The sequence below is a fragment of the Protopterus annectens genome, chromosome 1.part1 (assembly GCF_019279795.1).
Source record: "Protopterus annectens isolate FY-2018-M chromosome 1.part1, PAN1.0, whole genome shotgun sequence".
In the NCBI taxonomy this organism is placed as follows: Eukaryota; Metazoa; Chordata; order Ceratodontiformes; family Protopteridae; genus Protopterus; species Protopterus annectens.
The window spans coordinates 351,672,372-351,700,328 of record NC_056726.1 but is presented as its reverse complement, the minus strand read 5'-3'; the positions used below and the strand labels follow the sequence as shown (position 1 = coordinate 351,700,328).

The 27,957-nt window shown below is 41.9% G+C and overlaps 1 protein-coding gene across 1 annotated transcript in view; it reads right to left on the bottom strand.

The window, feature by feature from the left end:
• The window catches only part of UBR4 (ubiquitin protein ligase E3 component n-recognin 4), a 3,959,899-nt gene that overhangs the window by 3,867,442 nt on the left and 64,500 nt on the right, over positions 1-27,957 (bottom strand). Inside the window, 1 exon segment of the mRNA XM_044087073.1 lies at positions 5,565-5,667. Coding sequence (XP_043943008.1) covers positions 5,565-5,667 — 103 coding nt within the window.

The following is a 27,957-nucleotide window of genomic DNA, read 5'->3' as shown; positions in this document are numbered from 1 at the left end:
CCCCAAAAAAGTCCACCACCGGGGCAACCCCCCTTGGGGCCAAAAGCTGTTTGCTTAACTTTTTCTTTTTGTAGCTGGCAGACACAGATAATGGAATTGAAGTTTATATTCCATGGTCAAGCCACAAATGGTACCCCTTTCCTCTGGGAAAACAGCTCAAGCAGTCACAAATATTTAGTTAAAGGTCACCTTTCCACCACAAAAAAAAAAAATAGTAATAAGCACTTTAATTCACTTTCTCAGGACCAAGTAAAAAATATATACATTCTCCACAGAAAACAGTTTAACAACTTTTCCTTTTAAGCACACTGTGAAAAAAAGTGCACTCCTGTGCAGTTATGTCTCATGACAGTCTTAAAACACAAAACTCCTATATTAAATGCACTTTTCTTCTAAGAAAACTTAATATTGTTATGTGGAAGTTTTTCCCACCCCAAAGGGAATTTCTGTGCAAAGTAATAGCACAAGCGGTTGATAGTCAAAAGCCCGAAAGAGTGCTCTCTTAATCATCAGGAAAGCTGGAGCTCAAACCTGTGCTTTTAGGCAGCTCAGCTAGAGTTGCCTAAGGGTTTGAGCTCATGGAAGTGCCCTGAATCTTTGAAGGCTGGCCAGCTGTTACATGCTTGTTAGGATGTAACCCATACAGCTAAGTTTTCCGTAGTAGTTATTACGATGATCAACTAATAAAAAATAATGCTCAGAGGGAGTGAGGGTTAGTAATTTCCTATGATCCTATATTGTGGAAATACAGGTAGAACTACGCTAGGCTTGTAAGGGGACCTAGGACCATTAGCCTAGTAACTTCCTATGATCCATAAGAGAAGACAGGAGCTGATCAATTCATGTAATGAAGTGAATAAGTGTTAAAATGAATATACACAGTATGAAAACGAAAACTTCAGTATGCTTTACTTGTAATGTGTACATATATTCTTTAAATTTGTTTTGCTACCTTGAACGTATCTTGTAGAATTTGAGAAAAGGAAATTCAAGACCTAAATGAGCTCATATAGTTTTATTATATTTGCAAATGCAGAAAAACATGGAGGACACAAATGAAATATTAATCAGAGCACTCCATCTTTACATTCAGAGGACTCTGAAGAAATGAATGCAATCCCCCATGGGTAGAAGGGTGTCTACTAGGAGGTGACTGTATCCAGCACAGACAGCTCATTTAAAAGGACATATGTTGTTCAGTATTCACTCACCATAATGATGCATCTGTGTTGTCCAGTTTCATTCTTCAACTGATGTCTTTGATCAGGCCTCGGATGCGACTCTGCCACTTAAACAAGACTTTATGATAGTTTTCTCGAGCGCCTCCCTTTACCCACAATGTCCCACAATCCTGACATCTCAGACGGAGTCTGCTGACCCAATACTAATACATATCTATTAATCATTATGAAAAAGTAAGACAGACACAGAAAAGCTGGAGTCCAAATACGGAATCTGTGGGTTCCCAAATGGACATCCCTTAAGTCTCATCAGGAAGAAAATAAGGGGGCTGTAGGACAGGAAGTAGAGGAGAAATGAAAATGGACAACACAGATGCATACTGAGTATATAACTTTTGTATCAGATGTCACTTTCATTCATTCAACTGATAAGACAGAGTCCCCAGCTAAATGAACCTTGGGTGACCTCTTGTAATATTGTGGAGAACAGCAGAACCAAATGCTGTCCTACTTCTGGAAAGCATGTCTAACTTTAATGAGCAATGGACCAAGTGGCAGCTGCACAAATATCTATGGACATTCTTGACCAGAAAGCAGACAAAGTGGCTACAGACCTTATGCAGTGCACTTCAGTGGGCTTAGGCAAGGATAAACCTCTTTCTTTATAAGCAAAGGACATACAAGTCAGTCAACCATTTAGCAATGGCCACTTTAGACACTGCTTTACCCAATTAGGTCTTAGAAGAGGATACAAATAATTGGTCAGTTTTCCTAAATTCTTTGGTTCTGTACAGATAAAAAAATCTAAGCTTATAATGTACATCCAGAAGATGCAGCATGTTGTCTTGGTTTAAAAATTTGGAAAACAGGCAAACTGATGACCCGTTTTAGGCTGGATACAGAAGCCCCTTTAGGTTAAAAAAGAAAAAGAAAAAAAAAAAAGGATGGGGTTTCATTATGCACAAACCTATCGTTCAGGCAAGTCAGAGAGGTCAAACTAAGGTGGTCGATGCCAGGGTGTTTTACCCTGTCAGATGACACAGAAGGGCTGGGCACAGCATGGCTGGCCCCCAAGGTCTGGACACAGCATGGCTGGCCCCCATAGACAAAAAATCTTTTCAGCCATTCTTTCATTGATAGAACACTCATGAGGCAAAGCTGATCTGCTTAGTCTATCTGTAAGCACTTGGGGTTTTCCCGGTAATGTGCACTGCCATCAGAAAGTGACTGGAAGAGATTGCCCATTATCACATTCTCACTGCCTCTCAATACAATGGGTAAGACCTGGTTCCTCCTATATGCTGACATAGCAGACTGACATTTTAGTTTCTACTACTATCATCCATGAAGACAGAACATCTTGAAAAAGCCTACAACACCAGTAGGACTGCTCATTTCCAGGACAGTGATGTGCATATCGGCCTCTTCCAGGGACCATGCACACTGGACTGTCCTCCCCAAGAAATGCCCTCCTACCCAATTTGAAATGCATCCCCATTGACTGTGGCTGTGGGCAACCATGATAGAGTTTTTCTGAACAAATCCAAAGAAGATGGTCCCTGCAAACTTTAGAAAGCTTGACTGGAGTGCTTAAAGAATACTGAAGAACAGACCACTGCACTGAGAGTCTACTGCAGGGCCCACATATGAAATCTGGCTACCATCAATCCTAAGGCTTGGAGGACTAGCCTTGCTGTAGGGTAAGAATGAGAGGTCAAATTCGTGACCTATAACCTGGGAGTGCAAACTCTTGTTAGAGGAAGTAAAGCTATTTGGTTGACTGCGTACAAAACTGTGAATTTCAGAGACTTAGAAGGCATAAGTTACGATTTGGACTAAGTGACCACGATGCCCAGTTGACATAAAACTGGAGCAAGTAATTCCTTGCTTGAACCAGTAAATGCATGAATGGGGCACAGTCAGGAGCCAGTCATTTAAGTATGGAAATGCACAAAATCTCAGTAGTCTCTGGTGAGCAGTTAGCACTGCCATACATTTGAACACACTGGGGGCTATGGTGAGACCAAAGGGCAGTGTTTCAAACTGGTCATAACTGGCTCCCAGCCTGAGGAGCAGGCATCATCTGGAGCAACTGTTCATTTTGATAGGATGGTATGCATTTTGAAGATCCATCAAGCACATCCAATCATCCTTTCACAGTACAGGCAAAAATGGACTGAACCAGGACCATACGGAACGTTGAATATTTTGCATACTGATTTAGTTAGCTGAGATCCAGGATTGGTCTCAAGTCCCGTCTTCTCTGGCACTAAAAAGAATCTTGAATAATTTCCTGATCCTTGCTGGTATGGAGGGACTTTTTGGAAGACTCTTTTCTATCAGCTTTACTATTTCCAGGGCTGTTTCTTCCCTCCGACTGGGCAGGACATTGGGGATGTTTTCCATTTTTGTTGGAGGAATTTGGGAAAATGGTAAGAAATATCCTCTGGATACAATTTTCTGCACCCAAGTGTCTTGTGTGATGGATGCTTCTGGGTGCAGAGATAAGTGTCCCTCTACTCAGAGTACAGCAGTGAAGCAACCTTTTAACAGCACTAGTAGGGCTTTTCAGAGACTATCTATCAAGCCCTGGTTCTACGGGCCATCCCTGCTGAGAAGACCATCTTCCATTAGAGTTGCATCCTCTGCTCCACAAACAACCATCTCCTTACAAGTCCTGGAAAGGCCATTGGGACTTGCAAAACCACATCTTTTTACCACTTCATTGATTCCTGGAGAAGGAACTCTGAGGGATAGAAAAACAATTCCCAACAGCAGAAAGGGTCTTTCCATCTTAATCACTTCTGGAAACAGCTTCCTTAACTTTGGGGATGAACAATGATGATCCATCAAAAGAAGCATTGATGAATAAAGACGAAGTGCTCCACAAAATCTCACAGATGCATCCAGGTGAACCTCCTGGCTGCAATGCCTGAACCCACAGAATTAGAGGTACCTTCAGCTGCATGTGAGATCAGCTTCATGGATGCATTGGAAATAAACTAAAGAGCGGATAGTTGTAAGAGAAACTTTTTTTTGTTCCTCCACAGGCATGAATCCTGAAAGATTTGAAAAGCTCCTTGGTCAAATTTTGAATGATGTGGCAAGCCAACAATATCTGGGGTATGTCAGGATGGTGGGGCACTGTGTGTAAAGAGAAGAGCTCAACAGCTGAATCCTTAAGCCTGGTGTAAGAGGCCAAGTTGGATCAAAGACCTATCAGGTGAGAAAGAATAGGATATCAGACTGCATTCTATGTGACCATCTTGACAATTACGACATCAAACCAAAAGCTTTATCCAATGGAAGTGTGGCTTGTATGATTTAAGATCCAATGCATTCTACCAAAGGCTTCAAAAAATAAACAGACCCACACACCCACCCATCAGCAACAAATGTGGTAAACTGTATACAGATAGGACAGAGGCGCCATGAAAAATCCTTCTTCCTATTTTTGAAACCATATGGTGACTTGACAGTGACAGTGTGTACCACTATGTTTATTCCAGGAAAGAAAAAATAAAAAACATGAATCCAGCTTGAAAGATGGCAGGCTTACAGTCCACAATAGTCAAGTATTACTTTCAAAAGCCTTGCATAGAATTTTTTAAAAGGTTTAAAACAGCTCAGTGAGGCTCTACATGTGGAACACAGCTAGTTGATATTTCTATGGCTCCAAGAGGCCCAAAAGTCACAGGACCAAAAAACAATAGCAGCTAAGTAAGAGTAACCATTCTACGCTTTCCCTTGAATCTGAATCAGTACAATAACGCATGTTTTAATCACAGCAATCATGACTTGGAACGGACTTGCCAACTGCTGTGTGGGCAAGTCTAGTCAACATGCTTATGCTGGCAACAAAAGGGTATCTCAAGACTGGAAGCAAAGTTATCAGCCAAGGGCACCAACTTTTGAACAACCAGAAAAGAAATAGGAAGATCGACAGAAGCAAAACAAGAGTGTGGAAAGCATTTGTCTGTTTTACTTCAGAAGTGAAACCAACATTCTCAGAATTGCTCAACTATTCTGGTTTCTAAGCAAACCAGAAAATATTTATTGTAATTAACCAATATGTTCACAAATTCATACAACCCCAATACACACTTACAGAGGACTATTTTGTGGATTGTGTGCATGGTCTACAAAACGCAAAAAGGAAGAGTCTTATTACTCTAGTACTTCCAGGCTTTGTACTTTTATATCTGGAAGTACAAAGAAAAAGGAATTTTTGCTCTCTATTTGGTGAGTAGACAACTGGGCCCTTCTGAGACATGACCAGTAAGGCACATCTGTTCATTAAATCAAAAGTATCAGTATATAACACTTATTTTTCTTGTATATAAAAGCTGCACCGCCCCACTTAAAAACAAATGCTCAACTTACCAAGTTCCTGTAGGCTGGCAATATTTTGTGCTCTGAAGGCAGTCTTCATTCTCGTTGTTGAGGCCTGATCATTGGATGACTGTTCATCACTTTCTGCTTCCCCCTAATTAAAGGATAATGCAAGTTAATGTAGTACACAGCCTAAATTCGTCACCTCCAGTGAGACAAACTGATTCAGAAAAGCCTTTCAGCCACCATCCAAGACTATAGCAAAGCACTGTGCATATGGAGCGCACACACACACAATTTTAATCTACAAATCAATTCCAATACACTTTCAGCCATGTCCTGCACGCAGAAGCACACTCAAATCAGAAGAAACTTTTCAGGCTCTAATTGAAATTTATAAAGGTCCGCGGACCAGTGAAATAAAATTAAATTATTCATACAGATTCATCAATAAAGTTACAGATCTGATGTTGTCAAACGTCACTTACCTCCTTCACTCCAGTAAAACTGTTTTGAGTGCGTACTGTTAACTCCTAGTGGGTGCGGCCTGAGCCTTTAAAGATGAAGTTATCACCTTACAATTCTAACAAATACTCCGACAGAGGTCAAATATCAATACAATTGTGTTTGCCATCATGTATGCTTCAAGATAAAATATTCTGAAACTTTGTATGTAGCATGATTTGGAATTATTAATGCAAATATGGACAAGTAATATTTGATGCCTAGAGGAGCAGTAGGAGGTAACTGCAGATTCACCTGGAGACATCACTCAGATGTAATAAGTTAACGCTGGACTGTGGGCCCTGTTCCGAGCCTTGGAACAGACTGACGTTTTTCCAGCCTGTCAGTCTCAAAACTTTCAAGCTAAGCTCTACCCATAATGTTCCTTCACTAAATTACCCCAGCAAGCGTTTGCCGCTTCTTAGCGTCAGACGCGATCAACCAATCTCGGCCTTGGCAGTATGTTACTGTGACTTTAATTTTGGCCTTGTATCCTCCTTTCTACAAATTTTCTACATTTTTACCTGCCCGTTCCTGTTTTGTGCATGCCTGACTTATTACCATTGCGAGTAATTTTTTCTCTTTCAGTTCTTTCCAAAGAGAGAGAGAGACCGTCTCTCTCTGTGCGCCAGCACAGTTTAGACCTCTATTTTTTTTTTTACTATGGCCGATAAGTCTACTAAGGGCATCTCTGGGTTTAAGAGGTGCCAGAAATACAAAAGAAAAATGCCCAACTCAGATAAACACACCCTCCGCGTTTACTGTTTAGGTGTTGACCATCTCCAGGAGGATTGTGTTATTAGTCATGGCTTCTCCACTAGAACCTTAACAGAGTGAGAAAACAAGCTTATTTTAAAAAGAACTAATGGAGTGATTCTGAAGAGGTGCTATATGGTCCCAAGACTGAATCCAGCTCTCCCTCCATCTAAATGCTAAAAAATAATCACATTTGGTTCTGACAAATTCATTGGAACCACCCGGAAAATGGACCAGACATCCTTTGGTGTCGACTGCATCCTCGACTCAAACTTCAGTGTAGACATCTGAAGCTTAGTTACCAATAGAATCCTCTGTACCAAAGCAGCCTTGGCTTACTACATTACCAAGGGCCTCTTATTCTCCATCGGTGGACCTATTTGCTGACTGTCCATCAAGTAGTTTTTGGAACAAAGACCACCTATGCCCCCCATCAGCCTCCTCGATTCAGTCCAAGAGTCTTTCCAAGTCAGATATTATGAGACTGGTAAACCAGTTACTGATGGCAAGGGAATTGCCTCAATACTCAGTTCAAGCCAACTCAGCTCTGGAACCTGTCATTCCTCAATGCCCATTCAGATTCCTCCTCCATCTCCAGTAGAGAATTTGGAGCCCCTGGTACCTACTTCCGAGCTCCAACTGCCTTAGTGCCAGTTAGAGCTCTTTCTCTGGCACAGATAATTTCCTTAAGCTCTTCCGGTTTGCTGGAACCGGAGACCTGCTGGGGTCGGGGCTTCCTTGCTGGTTCTGAGGGGCAGGGTTCAACTTTGCTATTTTTGGAGCCTTCCACGCCCCTTGGGGCCTCAGCATTCATAAGCTCAACCTTGGCTTCTGCCTCGGAGGCAGCTTCCTGGGTGCAGGATGTGACTACGGTTCCGAAGGAATCTATTTCGGTTCCCTGCTCCCATCCCTTTACGGGGGGGGGGCTGACTTGGGCCATAGAGAAGGCCTTGTCCACTGTGGACTTCCAGTCTATGCTATCCCTGTCGGGTCAAGAATAGTTTACATTCCCTCAACCAGGAGCTTCTTCCAGGGTCATCCCTGGGATAGAGGGCACAGAAGCCTCAGGAATGATCCACCATGGTGATTTCCTCTTTGGATACCTCTCCAGAACATCCCACTGAAGTACCTTCGAAGAAAAAGTGGAAAATGAAGCACTTGGACTGCCCAGAAAAGTCTTTCACAGAGGATACCAATTTTTGATGGAGTAGCTCCCCTAGGTCACAGAGGATACCAATTTTTGATGGAGTAGGCTCCCCTAGGTCACCCCTGATGACGTTTCCTTCGGGGACATCCTAGAAACTCAAAAGCAGAGGGGTGGCTGGACTTCTACCTTCAACAAAGGAATCTGTATACCTGGAGGCTTTTCATGTCCAGTCCTCTACCTTTTTGATCTCTCTACCCACTGAAGAGCTCATTAAAAATTTATCGCTCAGCAGGCACAGATGACTTCTGACTCAATCGAGCCAATCCCTAAGAGACCTGACCGGATTCTGTCTGCCCCCAAGGATGAACACTGGGCCATGAGTATTCCTGTGGACGCTGTGGTAACAGTTGCTGCCACCAAAAAAGGAACTTGCAGAAGAAAGTCCTACTATCCATCCCCCAAACAAGGAGTCTAGGAATATGGATAGGTTTGGGAAGCATGTACTTGTTTCATCAACCTTCGCACTTCAGTACTCTAATTATATGGCACACTTCACTAGATTGCAGAGAAATCTGATAAAAGCTTTCAGACACTCTCACAGAAGCAGTAGTTGAAAGGGTCAGAAACAAGCTTACCTCTCAGATGGTCACACTCTAATCTATTTCCAATTCATCCAGGAGGCCAATTGCTCATGCAGCTGAAAAGACAACAAGAGCAGCAGGTTCAGACAGCCACCAGGAGACTCGTCTGTACACCAGTGTGACTTTGCAGTACCATTTAAATGTTCTTTCATCAACGCTTCATTTGACAGATCATCCTTGTTTGGACAAAAGGTTAGAGCCACACTAGCCAGATGTGAGAAAGATGAGAAGACTTTCTGCCGTGGGCATATGTTTCTCCATTCCTCAATGGCCATACTCCAAGAACCAGAGAAGTGGGAGGCTATGGTTCAAAAAGACCCAAGGGCCTTTCCAAGACTCAAGTGGCAGGGACTTCCCCAAGCGCAGAGGGGAAAGTGATAATGGAAGATGCCATACAAGAGGCATAAGTGGCCCACAGAACCAGGAGTCCAGAGATTCCTTCTCAAGTAACTCCTACCAGCACTCTTGAATGGAGGCCCAATTGCCTTCCTCTGGAGGCAGTCGGGGGGACAATTATCCCTGCACCAATCTGCCTGGCTACAAAGGACACTAAACAAACACGTGCAGGGGATAATTTCCAGAGGATATATTATTCCCCTTTCAACAAAAAATAAATAAATAGTAAATAAAAATACAAGGAGTCAAACAGCCCTACCACATCAGAGAGGAACCAGAATCTACAAGGTTCTTTTTAGTGTCAAAAAACAAGGGACTGGAAACCCATTTTGGATCTCAGCCAGTTGAACAAATCACTTCAACAAACCAAATTCCAGATGGTCTCGGTACAGTCAATACTTCCATTTTTTGGAAACAGAAGACTTTATGTACTCAATAGATCTTCACGATGCGCATTACCACATAAAAATGAACAAGCGCTCCAGAAGATTCCTGTGCTTCTGTCTGGGAGCCAGTCACTATCAGTTCAGGGCACTGCCATTTGGCCTCACCACAACCCCCAGGGTGTTTACCAATTGCATGGCAGTAGTAGCAGCGCATCTCAGACTACTAGGATTCAGCGTGTTCCCATCTCAACGACTAGCTCCTTACCGCTAACACCAAGCATCAACTCATACAGGCAAGAGATTACGCCCTTCATCTTTGCTCTACCTTAGGAATCACAATAAATTACGAAAAATCACATTCAGAACCCACACAACAGCTGGAATTCATTGGAGCTATACTAGACACAGTCATGTGATTTGCATCACTCCCATTAGAAAAGCTCTAAAAGGAAAAGTTTACAAGTAAACTGCATCATTCAGAACAGAAGTGTTCCAGCAAGACTCATCCTGCAAGCTCTAGAGTCAATGGCAACCTCTATTACCCTAGTTCCTATGGCCAGACATCACATGTGGTTTCTTCAACAGCTTCTCGCCTCCCAATGGTCATTATTAAACCAAGGTCTCATCAGATTTTGATCACCAACCATTGCAAACTAGATCTGTCTTGGTGGCTCCAATCCAACAAAATGTTGTCGGGCCGTCCCTTTATCCAACCTCAGCCCCAAGCCATAGTAACCACAGATGCTTCCCAGATTGGGTGGGGGGGGGGGTCATCTGGGAAAGAGTCTTAGGAACATGGTCACAGATGGAGGCCCATTTGCATATTAAATGTTCTAAAGATAAAGGCAGTGCTCTTAGTGTTACGAACATTTCAAGATATCCTCCCCTTTGGAACAGTGGCAATACAGACATTTCAGTAGTCTGGTACATCAACAAAAGAAGAGATAACCAAGACGTTTCTGCTTTGTCGAGAAGCCCTCAGGTGTAGCAATGGGTGATTTCTTCCAAACGCTTTCCAATGGCAACGCACATTCCAGGGAGCTCCAACATGATTGCGGACAAGTTGAGCAGAACTATCCTAACACCTCACGAGTTGTCTCGCACTCCAGTAATGGCAGAAAAGATATTCCACCACTGGGGGCCAACCTTGCTGCAATCTACTTGCATCCCCTCTGAACAAGTGCAGCAGTTACTTTGAACTAATCCCCCCTCCTGGGGAAATCACCCAGAAACGCTTCTTCACAATTGGCCCCCCTGTTTTCTGTATGACCCCCCCCCCTGCCAACTTCTCAGTTATGTCGTAATTTCCTAAAGAATGCCAAGATGTTGAACAAAATCATCCTCATTGCCCCATTCTGGCAATGACAAGTCTGGTTTCCCATCCTTTGGCCTCTTACTTCAGAAACCATGGATTCTGGACCCAGCTCCAGACCCGTTATCTCACCCAGAAGGAATGGTTCATCCAAATCTTCTGCATCTCAAGCTCACTGCATGGCTTCTCCAGTTCCCATGATTGCCAGGCATTCCTCCCTTACTTCCCCATTCCAACAAATCATTTTGGTCCATCACAATCCTTCAACTAGAAAGCAGTGCCATAACAAATGAATACAATTTGCTAGATGGTCACTTCACAGTAATAGCGATTCCTATGCAGTACCTCTTGGATAAAGTTTTAGAATGTCTAGCCTTTATCAGTGAGGCTCCTCAGTTTCTACCATTCGAGTACATCTCACTGTGATAGCTAATTTCCATGGTGGTTTTGATGGTCCTTCACTTATGTCTCAAACTGTGCAAGGCCTTTTTGAAAGGAACCTTAACGCCAAGACCTCCATTTAAAAAGCCCATTGCTCCATGGGATTTACCCTTGGTCTTGGTCACTCATTTAATCCACTTTTGAACCTTTGGCAACTTTCGATTTAAAGTATTTGACCTGGAAAACTTAGTTTTTGATAGCCATCACTTCAGCCAGAAGAATTTCGGAAATTCAAGCCTTATCCTGCATGTCCAGCTATTTAATATTTTAGAAGGACAATGTCTCTCTCGGGATGAATCTATCTTTTTTGCCAAAGGTTGTTTCAGAATCAAATCTCAATCAAACCTTACATCTACCAGTCTTTTTCCCCAATTTCTGTAATAAGGTAAAGTACCGTCTGCAGTTAAGATTTTCAGACAATTACGTTTTTATCTTCATAGAAAAGGACATCAAAAAATCCGACCAACTGTTCATTTTCTTTTCCTCTCTTTCCTTAAGTAACCCAGGTTCTAAGGTTACCTTAGCTAAATGGCTTAGGGATTTATCAACTTTATCACTCAAAGGGACTTCATCCAACAAGTCCTGAGAGATCTTCCACAACAAGAGTTGTTGCAGCTTCTGCAGTTTTTGATGCTACAGATTTTTTAGAGGACATCTATGCAGCAACTACATGGGCCTCACCTCATACCTTTACTACTCATTACCAACTAGACCAGGTCTCTAGGGGACATGCATCATTTGGTTCAAAGGTCCTCAGGAATATTCTTTCTTGAGACCTCCCAAGATTCAGGTAGATAGGGACTCTGTCCCACAGTCAAGGACAGTGAAGACTGGCGACATCAGATGAAGTTGCGTCTTACCATAACGTTCCATCTGTGTTCTCCATCTTCACTAATCCTTGACATTCTCCCCCTACTTCCCCCTGCCTAAGACTTTTAGTAGATCTAATATTCCCAAAGAATGGCTTCATAATAGGGACACAGACATTGTCTCTTATTTACTACAACTTGTCTTTCTGGCACTCTTACAAGCAAACTCAATCTGAGGTAATTTCGTGAAGGAGCATTATGGCTAAGGCCCAGCTTGAGAGTTTTGGGAGGCAAGAGATGGAAAAATGGCAAAGCCGGTTCACAGCCTCAGAACTGAGCACACAGTCAAGGATTAGTGAAGACAGACAACACAGATGGAACATCATGGTAAGAACTTTTTTTGTACATTTACTAACAAATCAATCAGCACCTAGACAAAACATTACAAAGATGTGCATACCAAAGAAAACATGGAAAATTTAAAACTACTCAGTTGCAACAAGATCTGTAAAATAATAAATTCATCCATTATCCCTAGTGCACTGACATTTGCACTTGTCAAGCTGCTCCCATAAGTTTAAATCTGAATGCAGACAAATTTACTTCTAGATGTAAAACAATATACTGAAGGTGCACACAGTTACACTCGCAGCTGGGTGTGCTCAAAATGATCAAAATATAAGTCAAAACCATCACTGTTATAGTACAAAAGGATACATACACTTTCCCCATTGTTTTGTGGCTGCGGAGTTTATGTACATGATTAACAGTATAGTTACAAGTAGCTGATGCACTGGTGAAGTAGCTTTTATGTCAAAATTTAATATATTGACTTTTCATGACAATGTGTTGCATTGTGTGAGCTAGCAGAAAGATTTTCGGGGATGTTTCTCCCCGTTCTCAGATGGGGAAAACACATTGAGTTTGTATATGTAAATTAGGGAGTGTGGGGCTCATCCTTACCTGGGGACGTTCAGGGGTTTACCTCCTGCAAAAAAATATGTTTTAATAGTGTTAGATTCACCAGTTTAGATACTTATTTTTTGAAACCTGTGATATGAACAAGCATGCTTTAGTCATTCATAGGTAAACCATAACTATAGAAAGTGTGGCCAGACTGTTAGCCAGAAAGGCTAGATGATTTGGTATGACTCGAGGACAGTATAGTACAACTACTATGTGAAGAGAGAGAAAGGGGAGAGCTGTGAGACAGAGGCTGAGAGAAGGGGAGGATTTAGGAAAAGAAAAGATAAAAAGAATAAAGCAAGAACAATGGGTAAGAGGAATAATTAAATAAACATGGGTTACAATAGCCAAATTGTAAATGACAAAGCAGACTGCAAATTAGTCAACCAAGGTAGAATTATTTGTGAGAGTCTCTTATCTAACCCGGCTCCAAGAAACAGATGCACATGTTCATGAAGTACTGCTTAAGTTGCAATATGAAAGATATTAAATATTTTTGAAGTTTGAGAGTGTGGAATGGAATTCCACATTTTTGAGACGTGGTTTGAATATAGCAAATCACCAAGAGAAAAAACAAAACGTGTTGGACTTGATTAGGACAAGTAACAAGTTTATCTCCTACACACAAGTTTCTATTTGGGGAGTAGTGTTTTGTATTAGAGTTGGACAGTTGCCTGGTTTGTAGAAAAGTTCATGGTTATAATAAGCGGAGTATGCAAGAAAGAGTAATGTGACAAGCTGTTAAACTGTTTGACAAGAGAGGTAGAGTGTAGAAATGAAATTTGTTGCAAATTTTGCAACTCTCTCATGTTCAACTTTGAGAATTTTTGTAGGTTGATGGGTGTTGAAGAGCTTGGTTACCTATGACAAAGCCTAGTACTTTGGTATGTGAAACCAGTTAATTTTTTTTAATCAGTTGATGTTCCTGAAAGCAACTTTTTGCAGAGAGTCGTTTAGGACTGCAGATAATTAGGTTGGTTTCCATAGGGTTTAGGAGTTTTGAGTTGTCTAGCCAAGTTTCAATGCAGGAAAAGGATTTCTAAATTATTTTAGTGTGGAAAGGTTTTTGCCAGAACAAACAAGAGCCAAATCATCATCATACTGGATAGTATGGTGCTGGCAAGATTGGCAGCTGTATGGAAATTGCTAATACACTGAACAAGTGACCACGTATAGATCCTTGGTGAACACCTACTGCTGAAGAACAAAAGGGGGTGGGGAGGGTGGCCTAATAAAGGTGTTTGCCTTACAAACGCAAGGTGCAGGGTTTGAATCTCACAAGGGATAATTGTCTAGGCTTAAAATGGTTTGCAAGGTCAGTCAGCTTAGTACTAATCTATGAGCCTATGACCCCATGAGGAGGAAGGCAGAAACTCATTTTACTGCTTGCTGTATACCTGTTATGTAGCTTTGAAACCAGTGGCATGCTGAAATGGCAAGATCTAGTGAGGACAGTTTATATACAAGTTTTTGGTGAAAGTGTCAAAAGCATTGCATCCATCAAGGAAAAATATAGCCACAAGGTAGCCTGAAATTCTATGCCCATTAACTTAAGGTGGAGGATTTGGCATAACTGTCAAGAGTGATTACCTGACAGGTAACAGGTATATTGTTTAGTTCTGACTAGTAATTATTAGATAGGTTTGCAATAGCTTGCACACTGACAGCTTAAGTATAGCACCACTACTCCCTTGATGAGCTTATAGATTCTTAGGGAAATACTAGGCTTAGGTTGAAAGCTGTGCTGTGTTGATTGGTTTTAAATTATGTACTTAAAAGTTAAGACATGTGAGCTCTGCAAAATTATTTGTAACATATGGTATCCTTGTAACAAATGAGTCAATGAGACTCATTACCAGACTGATGTTTGTACTTATTAAAAGGAAACACACACACACACACACACACACACACACACACACAAAGCTGTCTGGAAATTCTCAGCCACCTTTAGTGTCAAACTAAATTTTTGCCCAGCAAAAGGCAGTATTCTGCACGTTTTATGCAACCCAGACTAGCCAATTAAAATAACTAAAACACACTGTTAAGACACTTCAACAGGAATCATGAATCACAAGCTGCCTAGTGAAACAAAAACTGAAGTCCTCAAAATAGGAGGACACTCCTATTTCTAGACAGACAAGGGTGAATAAACATACGTTCTTTTCACTTCCTCACACGATAGGAAAATCCAACTAAGCTTCTCTTCTTAAATGAATTCAGTCTGAAATGGCATACTTACAGGGACCACTTAGCACCATACTGATGATCCAACCCTCAAAGAACCATTAGCCTGAGCCTTTGCAATTGAGTTGGAAGCTTGTAACAGCATATCTGCAATCACTTAGCTGCTGCCTGGATGATGCACGATTTTAAAATTGAAAGGCTGCAAAGTCATTTTCCATCAAGGTAAAGTTAAATTGCAATCCTTGGTCTGCAGTCATTGAAGCGAGGTGCAATCTGCTACTAAAACACTAACTCCTAAGACTATCCAATGGATAGCGTTTAGCAAATGAAGACCAAGAAAAATTGAAAATGTTACAGCTCAATGCTAGGAGCCTAAACACAAACCTCCACTCCTTAGAAGGTCTTTACCGTAGAGGATGCGGACGTCCATGAAGTCACTGACACATGGTTTAAAGCTGCACAGAGCAAGGTTATAATGCCTTCCAGACATTTAGACAAACTATCTCAATTTACATAAAAAATAAACATATCTCAAGGCTGGTTAAACAGGACAAGGCACTTGAGCTTCTCCATGTTCAAATCACCATACGTAAAATCCAGTACCACTTACTTGCAAGCTATTGGCCCCCTCTATGAACCAGGGAAACCCATACCATGAATTTAAAACGTATTGGAAACTCTCACCATCCATCCCAATTCCATATTCATGGGCGAATTTAAAATTACCCTACTATTAACTGGGAATCACATACTGCACCAAATGTACAGGCACAAAGACTCACAAATTTTGTAAAACACCCTGGACCAGACTGTCAATGCACCAAATAGAAGTGCAACCATACTGGCCCTGGCATTCACTAATAAAGGAGTGCTGCAACCCTCCTAGTCCAACATCCTCCCTGGTAAAATCCTATATCCATCCTTATAAATAGGACAATTCAAGAAGGAACCATCCCAGATACTTGGAAAATCTCCCACATTATCCCCTTACATAAAGGTAAGAACTCTAATGATTACTCTATCGGCCAATTGCTCCCTTATCAACCTTAGCAAAAATTATGGCAAAATGCATTCACCAACAACTTTTGCACCATCTCTCTCAACATAACTTAATAGCAAACTGCCAACATGGCTTTAGGCCATCACATGGTATCTGTAAAGGATAGAAGGGCAGTAGTGGTACTATCAATAGAAACAGTAATAAAAACATCCTCTCATCTGCACTCTATTGACCTCTAAAGCTTTCGACATGGTAAACCATACCCTCTTAATCAATATTCTTGAATCACTTTCCTTTAACTCTCTGGCTGTTAAATGGTTTAGATCCTACCTCAGCAACAGGCAGTTCTCTGGGAAAATCAAAATTTCATCCTTTTTGCCTGTCACCATTGGAGTCCCTCAGGGCTCTATTCTTGGACCACTTCTTTTCTCATTATTTATCAATGAGATCCATAGGTTCATACTAGGCTATCTGCCCAAGGGCATTTATAAGCCTAGCCCAGAGTTTTGTGGCTTTCGCCATCCCTTTAGTTTGAAGGATACTATGCCCATTATTTTGCTGTGCCTCTGTCAAGCAGTGACACTGAGGTAATCCCTGGGGTATACCTGCGATCTCCCATCCATTGGTCAAGATTTCTCTTGAACAAAGCCAGCGAGGTGCTCTGCCTCACATGTACCGGGATTTTGTTCCACAGCATAGGGAGTCTCTGGGTGATGAATCTGTCCCTCCAGCACGTCCTATTAATAACCGTGTTAAGGTTTAAGTCTCTTGCCCTTGTAGTTCTGATGGATTTAGATTTTTTGAGGTGAAGCATGTTCATTAATTCCGGGTTGGACATGGCCTTGTATGTCAGGCACAGGTCACCTCTGAGCAGACTGTAAGCGACTGAATAGAGCTGGAGTTTCTTCAGTCGGGCAGCATAAGACATATTTGAGACCCTTTATCCTTTTTGTGAGGAACTTTTGGGGCCTTTCCAATTGCTGCAGGTGTCGGGTCAGATACATTCCGAATGGGGCATTGCACTCAATCATTGGTCTGATGAATGATGAGTACAGGGGAACGATGACCTCCCTTGATCTGGATGTGAATCCCTTCATGATCAGGTGGGCAATGTAGAAAGTCTTCCTAACTACTTTGGCAACTTGAGTGTCAAATGAAAGGTTACTGTCAACCTGGGTCCCTAGATCCCTGATAACCTCTTCTGTGCTTAGTGGATTGCCACCTATATGGTAGCTAGGGGTAACCTTGTTTTTCCCGAAGGGTATGACTAAGCATTTTTTGGCGTTTAACTTTAGGCCATGGCTCTGGCACCAGTTATCCATTTCTATGAGACCCTTCTGAAGGATCTGTGTCAGATGTGTTTTCGACTATGGCGCCTAGTTTGCAGTCATCTGCAAACTTTGTCAGTCATAATCCTCCTGTGTTTGCTTGTACTTCTGAAAAGTAGATGCCGAACAAGAGTGGGCCCAGGACTGAGCCCTGTGGGACACCACTTGTGACAGGCTTTGAGTCTGACATGGCGCCAGCAACTCTGACCCTGTGGGTTCTGTCAGCCAGTTTGCAACCCATCTTGTGACGTAAGGGTTTACATTTAAGCTGGTGAGTTTTTCAATGATACCCGAGTGGGGTATTGTGTCGAAAGCCTTTGCCAGGTCAAGGTAGGCTGTGTGGACTTGCCTTGCCCTCATCAATGGCCTTGGTGACTGTTTCGAAAAAGTCAACCAAGTTTAAAAGGCATGATCTGCCTTTGACAAAGCCAAACTGGGTTGGATCCAATGTCTGCAAGTCCCCTATGTCTTTATTTATGAGTTCCATTATGATCCTCTCCATAGCTTTGCAGACCAGGCTTGTCAAGCTGATGGGATGGTAATTTCCAGGGTCGGTGGAGGCACCGCCTTTGTGAAGTGGGACCACAGTTGCCGTATGCCACTCCTTGGGTATGTATCCTGAGGAGAGGCTAAGATTAAACAGTTGCCCTAACTGTGGGTTTAATTCCTCATTGAGTTCATGGAGCACACAACCGGGGACACCATCTGGTCCCATGGATGCCGTGTTTTTCGCCTTGGAGAGAGCAGTTCTCACCTGAGCATTTGAGATGTTTGGGGGGCTACAATCCTCTGGTATAGATATCTCTCCTTTTGGGGGGGGGGGGAATTTGCACTGAACCTGTCAGCCAGTATATGTTGGCAATGTCTGTAGGTTCAGTGATTTTTACATCATTTTGAACTAATTCTGACTACATCTGGGAGTTTCCTCCCAGGTTTCTAACATAGCTAAAAAAAGCCTTATGATTGTCTTTTGAGTCCTTAGCGACTTTTCTCTCAAAATTTGCCTTGGATGATTTTATGAGAGATCTTAGTGTTTTTACTTAATGATAAAGGGTGTCTTCCCTTTTAAGGATTTTGCTCTATCTTGTAGTAGCTTTCTCCTTTTGTTGTAGAGCTTGTTTATGGCTGGGGTCCACCAGACTGGACGTTTGCCTTTGGTACAAAGAGTCTTTGTTTAGTTTGGGATTGCCTGATCCATGCAGTCCTGGAGGTGCTGGCAAAAGGCATTTGTAAGTGATTCAGCGGCTTGAGTAATGGTTTCCGCTGGCTCGGGGGCCTTGAAAGAGACCACACTAGTCTTTAGAAGTGTGAAGACGGCTTTTGAGAAGTTCTTCACTGTGGTCTTTTTTATCTGGGGTGGGGGCGGGATGTGGACTTCCAGTGAGATTAGTTTATGATCTGATCTCACCAATGAGGGGTATACTTCCGGTGTAGAACACTGTGACCCCATGTTCGTGATGATGAGATCTAGTATGTTTTCTCCTCTTGTGGGGATGGTGACTAGTTGTTCCATGGCATTTCAGTTTATGAACTCTAGGAACCTTTGGGCTAGAGTGTTGGGGCTTGAGTAGTGATCCCAGTCTATATTCGGATAGCTGAAATCACCTAGTATGATGGTGTTTGGAGATACATTTATCCCCTCCAGTGTTTTCAGGAAAGCTGTGTGAGGTTCCTGAGTTTGAGAGGGTGGCCTGTAGCATGCTACAAATTGCAGAGCAGTCTTGCCTACGGTTAATTTCATGGGATGGTCTCCGATGCGCAATCAAAAAAACACCAGCGAGCGTGAGCAGAATTCACATCCAAAAAAATCATTTATTAATGCATTGTGTGTTGCCACCAACCTTGAGGTGAGGGTGTCCTTGATTAATATGGACACCCCCCCCCTCCTTTCTTGGTGTTGTCCGGATTTTGGGGCCGGAACGCATGATATGAGGTAAAACCTGATAGTGCCGGGGTGCTCTCAGGAGCCTTGAACCAGGTTTCAGTCACAGCACAGACATCGATGTTCTCCATACTGAGAAGGGCTTCGAGTGCGTGCATCTTGAGGTTGAGACTTCTGGCATTGAGCAGCATTATCCTTAGTTGTTTTCCTTTTTTGTGTTCTAGGGTGGTAGGTTTAGAATTTGAGCCTTGCCTAAAAGGCACTATGGGGTGGCAAGAGCTTTTGCCAATATCCGAAGCCCAGGGGTGACGGTGCAAGCAAGCAGCGTGGCTTGTCCAGCATGTCATCCCAGGCAGACAGACATTGGATCCCCTTTGAATGACACCAGAGTTTAAGCCAATTATTAAAGCTGATCATCTTGTCTCTGTATTGTGGCATCATTCTTGGTGAAGGTAGGATACTGCTCAAGGTCAGGGTCATACCTGCCTGGGCTACATAATCAGAGAGCTCCTCTAGGTCTCTTTTCATGTAGTCCAGGGAGATACATCTCAGGTCGTTCACACCAGCATGGACAATGACAGAGTCATACTTGTACCTGCTGTTGAGTGACCAGAGTGCTTGCATTATGTGGCGGATTCTAGCGCCCGACAGGCAGCTTACTGTGACCTTCTCCTTACTCAATCTGGTGGTGGGACACCTGACTATGGAGTCACCTATGACGAGTGTGTCTGGCATTGTGTTTAGCCTTAAGGGCTGTGACTGTTTGGCACACTGACTTTGTGGTCTATGTGTTGCATGTGTTGTGTCTTGTGGTGGCAGTTGTTTGGGTGTCTGCTTTGGTGGCCTCTGCTGTTTTGGTAGATTTTTGATCAGAGCCTCCGAGTATGTCTTTGTGTGTTTATGTGTATAATTTGAAGTTGTGATAGTACTATGTGAGACTGGGTTGGTGGTGTGTGTGGTTACCTTCTCCTCCTGTCTGGTCTTGCCAGTCCTATGTTGAGAGAGCTCAGCCTCCAGTTTGGTTATATAGTTGCATCTCTCACATATATTTGTGTTTTGTGGGAGAAGGAGAGGGTGGTCTGTGTACATGAGACCATTGTAACATTGCCTCAATATTCCCAGATTCACCAGCTGAGCAGGAGAGGACACTAGCAACTGATCCCTCGACACACTAGAAGGAATAGACAAAAACTTTATGTAGATGAGTTTGAAAAAGACTTCGGGGGATGTGGTGATCGAAAAAGGGTGCTACATCAGAGTAAAAAGTACTTCAAGAGAAAGTGCTAGGCTTTACAGATAGAGAATAGTCTACTTAGGAATCAAGTAGAGCTGAACTTTATAGATAGAGGATAGGCTGGTTAGATTAGCAGTACAGTTCAAGAAGAGCTGTTCTAAGGGAAAAAATGAAGAGTGGACTTTAGGTAGCCCGAATAGTTTAACCTTGATTAACCGCTGCTTATTGTGGCAACTCAGCTAAATCGGCGCTTTAATCGTGCTTTTTATAGCAAGGGGTTGAAAAGAGCTAGGAATCGACCCAAAATGGCCAATGGACTACTAGTTTCTGGCTGATACCGCTCCAAAATGGACAAATAGGCTGCTCAGTGCTTCCCACTCCCACTGGTAAACAAAGAAACTTCCTTTCTTCCAAATAAGGATATGGAACAGTTACAGGAACCAAGACAAAGCCCAGGGATCAGCAAACTCTGATACTGGACTAATCTAGTTCAGTAAGGCGGGAAACAAGAGATATTTAGAAAAACAGTCAATAAATGCTTTAAATGCTATAAATCGGCTAGCACACTTGAGTGTGTAGCCTACAGATACAATTTGCAACAATTGGAAACTTAAAGGGCAAAAAACAGTTTAGACACAAAAAATCAGTTTAAATGCAGTAGCAAACAGGCGAAAATGCAGTCGCTAGGTAGTAAACAGTAGAAAAGCCACAAAAATTATACTTATATCAAGTAAAAGTCCCTCTTTTGCTCTCTGCAGGACACCACGAGGAGCTGTGCTGAGTTAACAAGCAATTCCACAAGCCACCTGTATTCAATATGTAGATGATTCCACACTAATATGTTCAGCAACCTCTCCATCAGAACTATATTATCTTACTCAAAATGTTTTCAACACTGTAGAAACATGGTTTACCAAACGCTGCCTCCTCCTTAATGCCAACAAAACAAAACTTCTCTTTACACCCACTATTAGGTCCTCCCCCTTAGATTTATCAATCTCTTCAAATAATGGCACTGTTTTTTTCCCAGACTCTACCACTAAACTTTTAGGAATAACCATTGACAATAACCTCTCATTTGTTTACCATATAAATAACACCATTAAAATAGTCAACAGAAAAATAGGCTCCTTATATAGAATAAAACCTTTTTTAACCCTAGCAGCCAGAGCCAAGATTGCTCACTCCCATCTTCTCAATCCTTCTGTACACTTCACCTATTTATACCAACCTAAAGAAAACTAACCTTAACAAATTAGCAACTTCCTATAATAACATTGCCAGATTTGCTACTGGCAATCCCTTCAGAACCCATCACTGTTCTAATCTTAGGCAACTAGACTGTCTGGAATTGCAAAACCATCTGATAATCCCCCAACTCACAATTGCCCACAACATATTTTACCAACCCAATAACACCCCTATACTCTCAAAGCTCTTAATCCCCTATAATAATCTGAACTCCCTACGTTCTTCTAGCAAACTCCTTGCTAGCATAACAAAGTCTAATAATATGGCTGGTGACTGTTTACCAACACAGCAGGAGAAAACTGGAACCCGTTACCCAACGAACTAACTTTAATGACATCCTTGCCACTCTACACAAAAACTTAAAAAAACACCTCCAAACGCAATGGTTATGCCCTTGTAGTAACCCTGACTAACCACCCTCTTCACCTCGGTTTCTTCCTCTTCTAACCAAACTTCCAAACATTTAAACGATTAGTCTTGTAAGTAAGACTGACACTATTTAAACTCTAATCAACTTATTGCTGAAATCTTTCTACCTGATGTGAACGATTGTACATAATTCTTACTGTATTAATTTGTTTTAGCTTAAGTAATATTATGTTTACTGTTGCTTTTCTCAAGTGTTTTTATCTCTTTAATATAATAATTACCGGTTTTAATTTGTTTATTAATCCTTTATTCACCATATAACAATATTTTATACTTTTGTATATCTGTTGGAGCTCTTCTTCCCAGGCCTCTACTGAAAATGGAAATATATCCAGCTAGACTAGCCCAGTCAACAAATGTAAAATAAATAAAAATAAAGGTCAGACCAGAAGGTGGTCTCCTTTGAAGTAAAACAAACTGGAACCCCATCTAGACCTGGAATACTCCGGTACTAATCTAAGGCTAGCTTCCTACTATTAAGTGATAACCTAGCAATATTTCAAGCCCTAATAAACCCCGAGAACACTACTGCCTACACAGAACTGTTCACAGAAATCCTATACAAGCATGTTAATAGCTGCATAGAAACAGCTGTACACACCAGGCAGTACAGAACTTAACCACAAGGAATTCTATAGCTACCTCAGTCAGAACTGTGCACAGAGCTCACTGTAAATGAAATAACCTATACTGAGCCAGAAGCTACAGCAACCCTGCTGGCCAACAAATTCAACTTCAACTTTACCCCCATCTCCCCCTCAACTTTCCCTCAGGAAATGCCATCAAGTACAACTCCCCCTGTTATCACTAGGGAACAGGTCCTTAATGCTTCAATGCCAAAAATACATCAATGGACCCAAACAATACCCCAGGATGCCTTCTATATAGCATGAAACATGACCTATCAGGCCCTCAAACTGCTATTTAACTGCAGCCTCCAAAAAGGTTTTGCGCCTCATGAATGGAGAACAGGAACAATCATCCCTCTGCACAAAGGCTGTCCCATCTACAGGCCTTGGAAACTACATGTCCACAAATATCACTAACCTCGTATGCAAAGCCATGGAAAGAATCATCATGGAAATGATTCGTAATGACACAGGAAACCGCCAGAAATTGGACCCAACCAAAAACAGTTTCATCAAGTACAGGTCGTGCCTACTCAACCTGGCAGACATCTTTGAAAAGGTCACCAAAGCAATGGAGGAGGGTAAAATGGTTCACACTACCTACCTTGACCTGACCAAAGCATGACAGAATACCTCACTCTGGCATTGCTGACAAACTTAACGGGGTTAGGTACAAGCCTTTATGTCATCTGGTGTAAAACCAGCTGGCTCACAGACGTGAACTAGGAAGTTAAAATTGGGGAGTTCTCCTCTACAAAGAGGCCAGTCGCAAGCTGAGCCCCTCAGGGATTGGTCCTGGGACTGTTACTTTTGGCATTTAATTAATTGAAGTCAAGGCAAATGTCAATAGCTTGTGGCGTACTAAATTTGCAGAGTATTTCAAATTAGGAGCAGTCACTGAATAGTCCACAAATATTCTCCATGAACAGCTGACACAAACTGGTGTCAGAGCCATGGACTAAAACTAAGCGCAAATAAAATGCACAACAGTACCTTTCAGGAAGTCCTCCACTCCTGATAACAATCATACCGACAACACACCCCTAAAAGCTGACCTAGTACTCAGGGACCTGGGGGTACTCTGGCCTTTGACCATCACATGTGAACAGTAGAAAATAAATTATTCTAGGTTATGCAATTTATAAACAAAGGTTTGGCATGTAGGTACAAGAAAGGCACTGTTACAGTGCATTTGACATTCATCAGCCCTATCACAGAGTATAATACCCCCACTGGTATGTATCTAGTCAGGCATATTCAAAATCGAAACGTTTACAGGAGGTTCCGCACTAAAAGAATACAAGGTGCAACAACTAAACATGTCCTATGCAGAATGCCTCAAGGCCACATCCCTGCATGGTCTCCTACAGGCTGGTGAGGAGAGATCAATGCCTGGCATACAAGGCATTGTCAGACCCCACTTTGATGGACCTCCTGTCTATCTGGAAAACAGCATCAGAATTACCCATTCTAAAAAGACTCAAATCTTGCCTGTGATACAAATAGTACCTGCTGAAAAGACAAGTACATATCCCAGAGGCTACCCCTTTTCTGGAACAGGCTCGCCAAACACGTGAAACAGAGCTCCTCCCTAAACAATTCAAGTTTAGCTTGGACAATTGGATAGGAACAGGAAATTCATTCCTTTTTTTGGACAAAGGCAGCCTTTAAATGATTCATCTCCCCTGGCCCTGCTTACACTTATCAAGGGCACAAGAACTTGTCAGAAATTTGGGATACATGGCTAGGCTTAAAAAGGCCCTTGTGGTCATTAGCCTACGAAACACCAATGAATCTATGATGAGGGCCCACAATGTCCAAGAACTCTTTCAGTAACCAAACAGTGCTTCAAGACATTACTTTGCTTTCAACCATTACTTCAGAGTGTGCTACTTGTTTAAAAACCTATAATAAGACAACACCTATGCCTACTTCAAAAATGTCTCTGCACTAAGAATTGTTTCGTAAACTTTGTGGTGATTACAAAGGGTTGTAAACATAGCATTAAAGAAGAATATTTGCAACATTTTATATGACCATTTCACCTTCAAGGCAGCCTTACCCTTTATGAGATGAAGTCAGAGCTAACACTGACAAAAACTGAAAAATTCAGTTAACAGCTAACCTAGACCAGAAAAGCATTTAATTTTTTAGACTGTGTAGGGCAATTCTGCTCTAGTTTTTCAGCAACTTTTTTTTTTACTACACCTCAATCTGCTATAAAGGCCAAATAGCTAAGTTAGTTATGGCAGACGCCTAACAAATCAAGACAGGCACATAGAACTTCAAATGGTTTGAACTTAAGGTAGCTTTCCAAATCTTCAAAATATGTCAATTCTTGGCTGAAGCGCCTTCTGTGTGGAGTCTGCATGTCTTCCCTGCAGTCGAGTGAACTTTTAAAAGACAAACAGGTAGGCGCACAAGCATGTGTGCCTTCTGTGAAGGGCGGGCACCTTGCTGGCAACTAGACACTGTAAAATTCCATATTCTAATCAGTAGTGAACCAAAGATCCACTGTGGTGACCCCTAACCGGGAAAAGCTGGAAGACTATCTGGTGCGGGGTCTAACCACTTTGTCCATTATTTTCTTAAGCCCTGCATATTGCTTATGGAGCCCCAAAATGGCAGGACTCTAATGGTCAAGTCCCCATGGTGTACCTTAGCATTTCAGTTGAGTGGGATGTCAGCCTCGGGCTAATTTTAAGTAGAGAAAAGCTTGGTCAAGCCCAGTTTGCCACTCAGATACTTCCTAGATGGCTGTACACTGATTAAACAATAAAAGTGCACAGAAGCCAGTAAAGATAAAATTTGCAGAACAGAAATCATAATCAACACCCCTTTTCACATTTTCTACATGTGGTCGGGGTATCGTATCAACTGTCACCAACTCTCTCGCTTCAGTCCCACACTCCTGCCTGTCACAGATCTTATTTCACACAATCCATCCACCTCTTTTTGCTGGATGACCTCGCTTCCTCTTATTTTCTTCCCGTCTGTCCCAAATCTTCCTCACCAGATTGTCTTCTGTTTTCTACACATGTGCTCAAGCCATCGTAATCTGTTCTCTTTGATCTTTTCTGCAATTGGAGCTACTTTGGCTGCTCTTATGTCCTCATTTCTTCGTCTGTTCCACAGTGCGCATCCTACCACCTTTCTCAGGCACTTTATTTCTATCACCTCAAGCTTCAACTGTTCTGCCTTTACTGCCCAGGTTTCTGTACCATACATTAGTACTGGTCGCACCAGTCTTGTACACCTTACTTTTCATCTTCTTTGGCATTCTTCTGTCATAGACTACACCTGATACTTTATGCCAGTTGGTTGCAGGCCCTATGATTCTAACTTGGACCTCTTCTTTCAGACTACCCTTCTCAACTACTCCTCCCAGATACTTGAAGCTGTTCACCAGTTCCACTATCTTCCCTTGTCTCTATTCTCAGAATAGAACAGAAAATCACCCAAAAAAAAAGAAAAAAAGCAGACTTTGGCTAGGAAGAAACTTGAACTGTTTATTTGCTGAAGAGCTGCAAATTTAACTTTTGGTAAAGGAGATGGCTTCCAGTAATTTAAAGGAAAGACATAAATCAAATGCTCTTAGAGGTATTTAATTTATGTGACTTACTGAAAAAACAAAATTAGTAAAAAAAGCTGGAAAATAAGCTCTCATTAGCTGTTCAGATGAGCTGATTAAAAAAAAAAAAAAAAAAAAATCAACTTGCAGTCAAGAAAAGGCTGGCTGAACATTAGTTTTATAAAGAAAAGCAGTTTTTTTGTTTTTTTTTTTTTTGGGGGGGGGGGGGCAAAGTTAGAGGACTGACCATGAGACAGAAAACCTGACATTTTCTGTAGTACCAGACAAAAAGGAAATAGACTCAATTCCATGAAACTTGGGGGGGGGGGGGGGGTGCCACAGCAGTATTTGTTAATTGAGTGCATACACAGAGTATACTCTACAAATATGGCCACGAGAAAGCAGCCAAGACCTACATTAGTAAAGATGCAGCCATACCAGCTGCTCCTGAAATCAAAGAAGGTAAAACAGGTTTACCCCGGCAATCAGGAGGGAATGTCAAGAAGCAGGTGCGACATCTGCCTTCAAGATAATTTATTTTTCCAGAAGGATCATATACTTCAGGATGCAGAAATAGCTACTGAAGAAACAAAACTTTAGCCATCAGAGTGAGCAAGCATGCAGAATGTGACTGTTTCTCAATGCCCAGAGAGATTACCAGTAAAATCACTCCCACTGTTCAACGCAAAGGAAAATACTTGAGTAAAAAAAAACAAGCACAGGAGAACACTAGAAAAATCATGAGGACAATGGACTTGAACCACATACTGATGTTAAGAGAGCATGATCAGGAAACCCAGCAACACCGAAATTAGTGAATAAATGGGAGACTGTACACCATCAATCCCATCTTAAACATGATTAGACTTGTGAAATGTGACTTAGCAAGAAGTGGATGACGGAATGGAATTTTCTTGATTTGTGAAAGCATAAACTACATTTTATATCACTAATGTTTATAAAAACACTGGAGGAACTAAAGAAAGTTTATATTCTAATATCTATATTACAATACAATATAAATGTCATACTGCAGATCAGTTCTGTATGCAGTGCTGGAGTGTATCCATGCCTCAGTTGGTTCCAGTTTTTACCCCTATTTAACTAACTTGTCATAACAGAATTTTGAAGCTTTGTTAATACTGTCTGCTAACCTGCCAGTTTGTAAGGACCGTTAAAGATACTTAGCCATTTTATTTTAAAATGCCAACAAAGCTTAAGCATTACTCTAGATAAGAATGGGGCACCTTCATCATTATCTTTTTTCCCCTTGGGGAGGGATTCCCTAAAAGTACCATTGGTACTTTTGCTATGGACTTTCCACAAACTCTTCACACAGGTAAAATCTCCATGTCCGGCTACGGAATTTGAAAAAACACGATTTACAAAAATAGCAAAATGAGAATCATTGAGCTACATGGAAGAAAAAGAAAACACTACATTGAATGGCCATAGCTGGCCAGAGGTGCAACGCTAGCATTGTCACCTCACAGCAAGAGGTTCTGCAGTTCGATTCTCACCTGGGGTGCCTTCTGTGCAGAAACTGCATGTCCTCCCTGCGTTCGTGTGCATTTC